At 46.8% G+C, this 10,570-nt stretch overlaps 1 protein-coding gene across 3 annotated transcripts in view; it reads left to right on the forward strand.

Moving 5' to 3' along the window:
• The window catches only part of ATRN (attractin), a 152,856-nt gene that overhangs the window by 126,698 nt on the left and 15,588 nt on the right, over window positions 1–10,570 (forward strand). For all 3 annotated transcript variants that reach the window (XM_027660483.1, XM_027660482.1, XM_027660484.1), the window contains exon 27: window positions 6,849–6,956. In XM_027660483.1, the coding sequence (XP_027516284.1) occupies window positions 6,849–6,956 (108 nt within the window). The remainder of the gene's footprint in view (window positions 1–6,848; window positions 6,957–10,570) is intronic.

Consider the following 10,570-nt stretch of genomic DNA (forward strand, 5'->3'; position numbering starts at 1 on the left):
AATTTTCGGCGATGATGAAAACGACGGAGAAAATTGTTTGTTTGTTGACTGGCGTGGTAGTTTGTGTAATTGTAGCTAAATGCTTTAAATCACTTGGTTCTGAGGCCCTGTGGCTCATCCTCATGGAATATTTACGGTTCCTGTGTTGGTTTTTTTTTTGCTGATGCTGGTTTTTATTTGGGAAGGGAACTCCAGTGGCTTCTCCCCTTCCCCACCCCCAAGGTCACTGAGTTGAGAGGACATAAAGGGAATGTTCCCACGGCAGGATCTGTGTGTTACTTCCACAGTGGTTCTCCTCTGGAGCCAGGCTGGGAGAGCTGGGGGGTTCCCCTGGAGAAGAGAAGGCTCCAGGGAGAGCTGAGAGCCCCTTGCAGGGCCTAAAGGGGCTCCAGGAGAGCTGGAGAGGGACTGGGGACAAGGGATGGAGGGACAGCACACAGGGAATGGCTTCCCAGTGCCAGAGGGCAGGGCTAGATGGGATATTGGGAAGGAATTCCTGACTGTGAGGGTGGGGAGGCCCTGTCCCAGGTTGGGCAGAGAAGCTGTGGCTGCTCCTGGATCCCTGGAAGTGTCCAAGGCCAGGCTGGACAACCTGGAGCAACGTGGTCTAGTGGAAGGTGTCCCTGCCCGTGGCAGGGGGTGGAACTGGGTGCTCTTTAAGATCCCTTTCCAACCCATTCCATGATTCCATGTTTCTCTGATGCCTGAACACCCGGGAGATGTGCAGATCCCTTTCCACCACTGCCAGGACAGGAACCTTCTCCAGAAGCCCTTGGCAACCCCATGAGGTTGATGTCCCCTTCCCACACTGGTGGAGCTGCTGTTCTGGGAGTTGTCATTCCAGGAGAGCTGTGGGACAAGTCCTCCTCACTAAGTTAATCATGCCTGGAAATAGGGGTTGATAGCTGTGCATAAGCAAGTAGGTATTTGTGCACAAATGGGACATCCTCAAAGGATAACCTCTAATCCTGCATGTCTCATCAGGATGGGAGGAAACGGCTTGAAGCTGTGCCAGGGGAGGTTTAGATTGGATATTGGGGAAAATTCCTTCCTGGAAAGAGTTGTCCAGCCCTGGCACAGCTGCCCAGGGCAGGGGTGGATCCCCATCCCTGGAGGGATTTAAAATCCCTGTGGATGTGGCCCTTGGGGACAGGGGTCAGTGGTGGCCTTGGCAGTGCTGGGAGTGATTGGACTCAGTGATCTCAGACAGTTTTCCAGCCTTAACAATTCTGTGATTCTGTCAAAGGCTCTGTTGAAGGATCTTCAGCAAAAGTTATTTTCAAACCAGTTGTATCTCCTGAGGTTGCTCTAAAAACAGCAGCCCAGGAGTGCAGGAATATCTGAATTTAAAAAATACCTTGAAAGATTAAATCTACAAATTCCTGGGGGGGAAAACACCCTCATTGATCAGACTATTGCTCTTTTCTGGCTCCTCTTATTCAAGTTCACCTCCTTTGACTTTGTGTGGTGGTCCCAGCCATTCCTGCAGCTGCCCTGTCTGGATGCATCCCGTCAGCTGGAATTTTCCTGTGGGATCCTGCTTGCTTTGCTTTTGCTCATCTGTTCCCACTGCTCCCTCACCACACCCGTGGTTTTGGAATCATGGAATCATGGAATGGTTTGGGTTGGAAGGGAGCTTAAAACTCATCCAGTTCCACCCCCTGCCATGGGCAGGGACACCTTCCACTAGCCCAGGTTGATCCAAGCCCTGTCCTTGGACACTTCCAGGGATCCAGGGGCAGCCACAGCTTCTCTGGGCAACCTGTGCCAGTGCTTCCCTGAGTTTTCCTACCTGGTGTGTGTGTTCCCTCTCTGTTAAAAACTGAGACAAAATATACTCCTGTGAAAACTCAAGTTCCTTCATTTCTAGATCAGCCTTTTGCTTTTTTTTAAAGCCATTCTTCACAAGGAGCAAACAAAATCCAAAACGTGTGGCTTTCTTCTGGGAAAAAAAATCACCCTTATTTCCTGGCTGAAAAATATAAATTATAAAATAAAACAACCTGTGCAGGGGGCAATTCCCAGGATGGATGGGAGCAGGGAGGGGGAGGGGGGTTATACAGAGCCTGGTGGCTGCTTTATTGTCGGGAATAAAACTTCCAGGCTTTCCCTGTCAGGAAACACGGCGTAGGTTATACGACTCAATTAACCTGGGAACCTCAAGAGCTGTTTTTCTTCTCCCTGAGAGCCTCTGCTGCTACCTGACAGGGCTTCCCTCCATTCCAAGGCAGGTTTTTCTCCCATCACTACCACACTCTTCATTTTGGATTGTCCATTGCTCAACATGGGTGAATTTAAAGAATCCCTGGTAGGAATTGCTGTGTTGGAAGTGTCCAAGGCCAGGTTGGACAGGGCTTGGAGCAACTTGGGATAGTGGAAGGTGTCCCTGCCCGTGGCAGGGGGTTGGAACTGAGTAATCTTTAAAGTCTGTCCCAACCCAAACCATTCTGGGATTCATGGAATGGTTTCTTGTGCCCCCAACATAAGAAGGGTGTGTAACTGTTGGACCACGTCCAAAGGAGGCTACAAAATTGATGAGGGAACTGGAGCATCTTCCCTAAGGAAACAGGCTGGGAGAACTGAGGGGGTTCCCCTGGAGAGACCTGAGAGCCCCTTGCAGGGCAAAAAGGGGCTCCAGGAGAGCTGGAGAAGGACTTGGGACAAGGCATGGAGGGACAGGACAAGGGGGAATGGCTTCCCACTGCCAGAGGGCAGGGCTAGATGGGATATTGGGAAGGAATTCCTGACTGTGAGGGTGGGGAGGCCCTGTCCCAGGTTGGGCAGAGAAGCTGTGGCTGCCCCTGGATCTCTGGAAGTGTCCAAGGCCGGGTTGGAGGGGGCTTGGAGCAAGCTGGGCTAGTGGAAGGTGTCCCTGCCCATGGCAGGGGGTGGAACTGGATGGTCTTTAAAGTTCTTTCCAACACAAACCATCCTGTGATTCTGTGATATGGAATAAAAATCAAACTCAGTGCACATGAAAGTTGTGCAAGTTCAGAGTTTGCAGCTATTTAAATATTAAAGGCCGGGGTTGTGTTCCAGGAGAGGCTTTTTGATGTGATTTCATTGTAAGCCTGTCAAACGCTTCGCCTTAAAAATCCTCTTCAGGCCTAAGTGATTTAAAATATTCCCAGGTTGTCCTATTAATTGTGTCATCTGGAAAGCAAAGGTTGGCTTGAAAGAGCGTTGAGGTTCATTATTTGAAATCTCAGAAATTAGGAGTGAGAGCAAGGCAGGTTCTGGGCTTTCTTGATGTTAAGTGCTGCTGGCTTCTAAAGCCAGGCTCAACCTCCTGGCTGGGGAAAAGCCACACTTTCTCCCTTACAACATCATAAAACCTTTTAATTAAAATTTCAACGCACCAAACAAGTGTTGAGGGATAGATACGTGCCCGGGTTAGATATGCAGGGCCCAGGCCCCGGGGCAGAGAGTGACATTCAGGTTATAGGACAATTATTTCTCAAATTAATTCTTAATTTTTTAGGGGGAACTTTGTGCCCTGAGTGGTACTACACCACAAGCTGGGCTTAGGGAAAGGATGTTCCCTCAGGCATTTGCTGCTTGGGTTGCAGCTTGGACCGTTGGTTTTCCCTGTTGTGCTCAGGTGAGACCCCCATGCAGAGCTGCCTCCAGCCCTGGGAACAACAGCACAAGGACGTGGAGCTGCTGGAGAGAGTCCAGAGGAGGCCCTGGAGCTGCTGCCAGGGCTGGAGCCCCTCTGCTCTGGAGCCAGGCTGGGAGAGCTGGGGGGGTTCCCCTGGAGAAGAGAAAGGGGCTCCAGGAGAGCTGGAGAGGGACTGGGGACAAGGCATGGAGGGACAGGACACAGGGAATGGCTTCTCAGTGCCAGAGGGCAGGGTTGGATGGGATATTGGGAAGGAATTGTTGGCTGTGAGGGTGCTGAGGCTCTGGCACAGATGGGCAGAGAAGTCTGCCCCTGGATCCCTGGAAGTGTCCAAGGCCAGGTTGGACAGGCTTGGAGCAACCTGGTCTAGTAGAAGGTGACCCTGCCCATGGCAGGGGGTGGACTAGGTGATCTTTAAATTCCCTTCCAACTCAAGCCATCCTATGATTCCATGAATTAGTTCTGCCCAAACAATCTCACTGGGTTGGTCCCTTCCAACAAAAACCACCCCATAATTCCACACCCTCGCCGCTACTATTGACTTCACTCTGATCCATGTTGCCAAATTGCACATTTTCTTGAGTAAAACAACTTCCTCTGAAGAACTGAGAGCTTTTTAGTCCATCAGTCTCCTGGACACCTCCATCAGCACAGCTTGTTGGTTGATTTTAGAGCCATTAGACGAAGCGCTCTGCGATCGCTGAAGGGGACAATTACAGCACCAGCAACCCAACAATCTGTTTCACACTTTGCTTTCGTCTGCAATCTGCTGGTTTGCTTTAAATATCCCCAAACTCCTCGTGTCCTCTTCCCCAAAGTGTGAGCTCCACACAAAGTTTGCCTACAAATCCTTCGTTGCAGGAGCCTTCCTCGAGATTTTTCGCTTCGTGACAGTATCTACAATCTGCTCAAAAATGCCCTTTCTTCCCCCCCACTCCTTTCTTGTTTTTCTTTCAAAAATTAAGGGAAAACTTTATCACATGCAGTGAAATTTTATATTTTCTTTTAATTAAGCTGAGAGCTAGTGAGGGTTACCTGCCCCCCAGCCTGTGCTGCACTGAGCTCATTGTGCCTTGCCTGAACCCCAAATTACAGAGAGCCCTCTAGTTTTCTGCATTAAATAAAAATCTCAACGTAATCATTGTCTTGGCAAAGAAAAGACCATGAAAGCTTCCCAGAGGGTCATAATCAGTGACATAGGACCCAGTTGGAGACATGTCACTGGTGGTGTCCCCCAAGGTTCAGTATTGGGCCCAGTGTTGTTTAACTTCATCTGGTGACTTGGATGAAGGGTTGGTGTCTGCTCAGAAGTTTGGTGATGATACAAATCTGGGAGGAGCAGCTGATACCTCAGAGGGTTTTGTGGCCCTCCAGTAGGATCTGGACAGGCTGGAGAGATGGGCAGAGAAGAACCTTCTGAAATTCAGCAAAAGCAGGGGCTTGGACCTGGGGAGGAACAACCAGATCCTGGGAGACAATGAGGTGGCCCTGAGCCAAGAGTGTGTCCTTGTGCCAGGGAGGCCAATGGGATCATGGGGTGCATCAGGAAGAGCATTCCCAGCAGGTCAGGGAGGGGATCCTGCCCCTCTGCTCAGCCCTGTGAGGCTCTTCTGCAGTGCTGGGTCCAGCTCTGGCTCCTCAGCACAGCAGGGACATGGAGCTCCTGGAGCAGGTCCAGAGGGGGCTGTGAGGGTGATGAAGGAACTGGAGCATCTCTGGCACCAGGAAAGGCTGAGCCAAGGTTGCTCCAAGCCCTGTCCAACCTGGCCTTGGACACTTCCAGGGATCCAGGGGCAGCCACAGTTTCTCTGTCCAACCTGTACCAGGGCCTCACCCACCTCACTGCCAGGAATTCCTTCCAAATTCTTCCCTGTGAGGGTGGGGAGGCCCTGTCCCAGGTTGCCCAGAGAAGCTGTGGCTGCCCCTGGATCCCTGGAAGTGTCCAAGGCCAGGATGGAGCAACCTTGGCTAGTGGAAGGTGTCCCTGCCCATGGCAGGGAGTGGAACTGGATGATCCTGAAGGTCCCTTCCCACCCAAACCATTCCATGATTCCATGGATTCGTTCTGGCCAAACGACGTCGCTGGATAACGACACCTTCCTTTCACCCTCTGCTGTGCTGGGTGGGGGATATTTGATGCAGTTTGTGGTGGTTTTTTTTAGCACTTTCTGAGTGCTGGAAATGATCAGTTCAGGACTTGGGAGTGTCAAATTGCCCAAAATCGATGGGAAATGCAGGTGGTGATGGTGGGAATTATAGAGAGCGTTCGGTGGTGCCTCAGTCCAGCTTAAAATTTGAGGATAACTGGTGTTGCTGGGGATAAGGAGTGATGGCAAATGTGCAAAGCTCTGTGGTTTGGGCAGTTTCTGCACTTAAGGGTGAGAGCACTGGCTGTTCACATGCCCTACAAAGTGTTGGCCTCTTCCCTTGTTAAACAGAGGCATCGATTCCCATCGGACCTCTTTGCTTCAGGGAGTTTTGGCTTCTCCATCCCCTCCCAGGCTGTGCTGTTGCTATTAAAGATCAATCACTGAAGCCAAAAAGAAGCCTGTCCACAGCTCAGCTAAAAGTGAAGTGCTGCTCCCAGCCCAGCTGTGTAGAAAGTGCCTATTTTCTGTGTGTTAAAAAAGGGGGGGGGGAACTGCATTGTGATGCTTAAAAGTGCTTCTGAGCAGAATAAAAAGATGTCTTGTGTCGTGAGGGCTCGAGGGGATTTATCCAGGAAAAGGGGTTTTTTTTGTTATTTTAATAAAACATTTTGCAACAAGGACATGTTTGCCATTTGATACATTTGCTGCATTCAGCAAGGAAACAATAAAAGCAGAGGATTATTCAATAGCAGCCTGACAGCGTTTTGCTGGGGCTGTCATAAAAAAAAATAGATAGCAAATTCATTCCTACAGCACTTAACAAACCGCTGCTGTTTAGTTTTAAAATGATTCCCACAAATCCTGTGGAGCTGGAATCAGGCAGGTGATGACAAACAGCAGCTTAAAAAGTAAAATATCTGCTTTATGGAGACCCGGGCAGGTCGTTTTCCCTCCCTCAGACTTCGCGTCGAGCTTGTCCCAAGAACTTCTACAACATGAATATTTCCCATTACCTGCATCTTAAACCCATTACGACCCCGGGAGGTTATTTTTTCCTTTTAGAGACATTTTCCCCCCCTTTACATCTTCGTGTGGGGACAATGTGCTGATGGTCGTTTTTCTCTTTGTTAAACCAGCAACTCCTGCGTGAGATGCAACAGATGGCGAGTCGCCCCTTCGCCTCCATCAACGTTGCCTTAGAAACAGACGAAGAGCCACCAGATCTCATCGGGGGGAGCATAAAGGTGAGAGCTGGGGCTTTGGGATGGTCCTCTCCACCATTTGTCCCGGGTGTTTAACACAATAATCCCAAACCCTCCCCGTTTTCCAGAAGCTGGAAGGCCGGGAGGGCCAACAGGTACCGTTTTAATTTGATTTTATCGCTTCGGATTTTCGCCGAAATCTTCCGGGCTGGTTCAGATAAAACTCGTGCTGATTTAGCCTGTGAGATGTTGGGTTTGCCTTGTTAGTTTTGTGCCTTCTGATAGAGAAAAAAATCACCTTTGCGCCAGGCAACGTTTGGCTGCAAGTACCTGCAGCTGCTGTGAATAAAATCACCTTTTTTCGGTGATACCTCAAAGCAAACAGGAATATAATCATGTCTGTTGGAATATAATCGGTTTTTTTGGAATATAATCTGTGTGTTGGAATATAATCTGTCTGTTGGAATATAATCTGTGTGTTGGAATATAATCTGGTTTTTTGGATATAATCTGTCTGTTGGAATATAATCTGGTTTTTGGGTTATAATCTGTCTGTTGGAACGCTGTTAAAATATTTCTGATTATAAATATACATTCCAATAGATCTCGTGGCGAGCAAATAGGAACGTGGAGAAATCACTGTCTTGCACACACAGCATGTTGGGGTTTTAGGAAAAGTGTATTTAAAAAGCAACAAATGAATTTAAATATCTTTTTAAGGTGATGCTTTGACTTGCACAGATTTATGTACAAAACTTAAAAATCAAGAACCTGAGAGCACTGATTATTTTTCTTCCCTGTCCAAGGGCAGCTGAATTGTTTTATTTTATTGAGGCTGAAGTTTTTTGGAAGTCTTCCTCATTAGGCTGAAGGAAGGAAGATTGAAATTAAATATTAGGAAAAAGTTCTCCCCTGTGAGGGTGGTGAGGCCCTGGCCCAGGTTGCCAGAGAAACTGTGGCTGCCCCTGGATCCCTGGAAGTGTCTAAGGCCAGGTTGGAGCAACCTGGGCTAGTGGAAGGTGTCCCTGGAACCATCCTCCAGTTCTTCTGTGCCCAAATTTGAGTCTTCATTTTAATGCAAGAACCCCAAACTTGTGTTATCAGGAACACACCAATGGTTCCCTTTCCCTGGGGGAATCCAGGCCTTTGGTTACTGAGGAGTTGACTGGAAGGTGACAAAGGAGAAGTGGCAAATGGGACAGTCTTGTCTGCAAAGGATTAATTCCTTTTTCCATTGTCCAGAGCACCTGCACGGAGAAAAAAAGCTCGTGGCAGGAGGGAGCTGCAGGATGGGATGACACAGAACTGGACAAACTTTGTTTTAATTTGTATTTTCTTTGTGGTTTGGCTGGGTTAGGCAGGAAGAGAGTGAAATGCTGCTGTGCTGTTGGACTGGAACCATCCTCCAGTTCCTCTGTGCCCAAATTTGAATCTTCACTTTAATGCAAGAAACCCAAACTTGTGTTATCACCAATGGTTTCCTTTCCCTGGGGGAATCCAAGCCTTTGGTTCCTGAGGAGTTGATGGGAAGGTGACAAAGGAGAAATGGAAATTGGGACAGTCTTGTCTGAAAAGGATTAATTCCTTTTTCCATTGTCCAGAGCACCTGCCTGGGGAAAAAAGCTCGTGGTAGGAGGGAACTGCAGGAAGAAGGGCTGGGATGATGGAGAATTGGATAAACTGTGTTTTAATTTGTATTTTCTTTGTGGTTTGGCTGTTTTTAACTCTTAGCCAAGGAAAGTGAAATGGTGCTGTGCTGTTGGACTGGAACCATCCTCCAGTTCCTCTGTGCCCAAATTTGAATCTTCACTTTAATGCAAGAAACCCAAACTTGTGTTATCACCAATGGTTTCCTTTCCCTGTGGGAATCCAAGCCTTTGGTTACTGAGGAGCTGATTGGAAGGTGACAGAGGAGAAGTGGAAATTGGGACAGTCTTGTCTGCAAAGGATTAATTCCTTTTTCCATTGTCCAGAGCCAGTTGGCAGCCCAGTGTCCAGCCACTTTCATCCTGAGCTGATGTTTTCCAGCTGGATGGGATTAGAACTGTGTTTTCAATTAGTATTTTTCCCGGGGTACTTTGGAATAATAAAAAGGGATTTACCTGCAGGACTGTTCCTATTAAGGGGCTGCAGCTTTGGGTTCTTTCCCACTCCACAAATCCCCACTGGATTGCAAATCCAGGCTGAATTTGCTCAGTTATTCCAAAATCCCTTGGCTTTTCTCTGCAGCTCTTTGTGCTGAATATTGTGATTTTTCTTTTTCTCTGAGAGTGTTGAACATCCCTGGGTGTCTGGGACTCATCCAAGTGGCTCAACTGCTGGTGCTGCAGCTCAGGCTGGTTTTTTTTTAGGGCTTGTTATCAAATTAATCTCAGTCTTGTAATCCCCTGCAGCCATTTTTAGGAGCTTTTCCTGGAGGAATTTGGAGAGATTTTAGGTTTTAGAAACTTTTCCTGAAAAAAAATCTGGAAAGTTTAGGGTTTTTAGAAGGTTTTCCTGAAAGAATCTGGAAAGTTTATAGTTTTCAGAAGCTTTTCCTGGAAGAATCTGGAAATTTTATCTCTTTTAGGAGCTTTTCCCGAAAGAATCTGGAATTTTTATCTTTTTTTAGGAGCTTTTCCTGGAAGAATTTGGAACGTTTAGGATTTTTAGGGGCTTTTCCTGAAAGAATCTGGAAAGTTTAGAGTTTTTAGAAGCTTTTCCTGAAAGAATCTGGAAAGTTTATGGTTTTTAGAAACTTTTCTTGAAGGAATTTGGAACATTTATAGGTTTTAGAAGGTCTTGAAAAAATCCAAATAAATTCTCATTTTTAGGAGCTTTTCCTGAAGGAATCTGGCAAGTTTATAGGTTTTCCATAGTACATTTAGTGTAGTAATACAGTAAAAATTTAATAAAAAAAAATAATAAAAAATTGTATAATTTTTTTATAGTCTTTCCTTGAAAGAATTTGGAAAGTTTATAGTTTTCCGTAGTATATTTAGTATTGCAATATAATAAAAAAAAATATAAAAAAAATAAAAATAGTATAATTTTTTTATAATCTTTCCTTGAAAGAATATGGAAAGTCTGTAGTTTGAAGAAGCTTTTCCTGAAAGAATTTGGAAATTTTATCCTTTTTAGGAGCTTTTCCTGAAGGAATGTGGAAATTTTATCTTTTTTAGAGGCTTTTCCTGGAAGAATCTGCTTCTCTGCAAGTCCTTCCTCAGACAGCAAGCTGGCTGATTCCTTAAAAAATAGCAGGAAAATGGATGGGAAACAGCATCTTCCTCCAGTAATTAGTTTGCTTTGTTAGGGGAGAAAGTGCTGTCGAGTAATTTGGAGGCTGCCAGGAGATCCCATCTGTTCCAGAGGAGCTGGGATGAAGTGCTGGGTGGATTTGGGAGTGGGAAGGGTGTTCCAAGGATTAAATCATGTATTTTCAGTCAGTTTTTCTCCCTCGTTCAGTTCCTTTTCCATCCCAGTGGAGTTCCAACCAGCAGGGAAGGAGCAGGGAGATGAGTTGTAAGTCCTGGGGAGGGTTTGGGGAAGGTGCAGAGGTGGCAGTGATTTAAAATGAAGCATCTTCCAGCTCCAGGGTGACTTCATCTTCATTTTTATTTTTGCTGTGATTTGATTTTGGGGCTGTTTGATGCAAGGAGAGTTCAGTGAAGAGCCAA

This window comes from Corapipo altera, unplaced genomic scaffold (assembly GCF_003945725.1).
Source record: "Corapipo altera isolate COAL_440 unplaced genomic scaffold, ASM394572v1 295, whole genome shotgun sequence".
In the NCBI taxonomy this organism is placed as follows: domain Eukaryota; kingdom Metazoa; phylum Chordata; class Aves; order Passeriformes; family Pipridae; genus Corapipo; species Corapipo altera.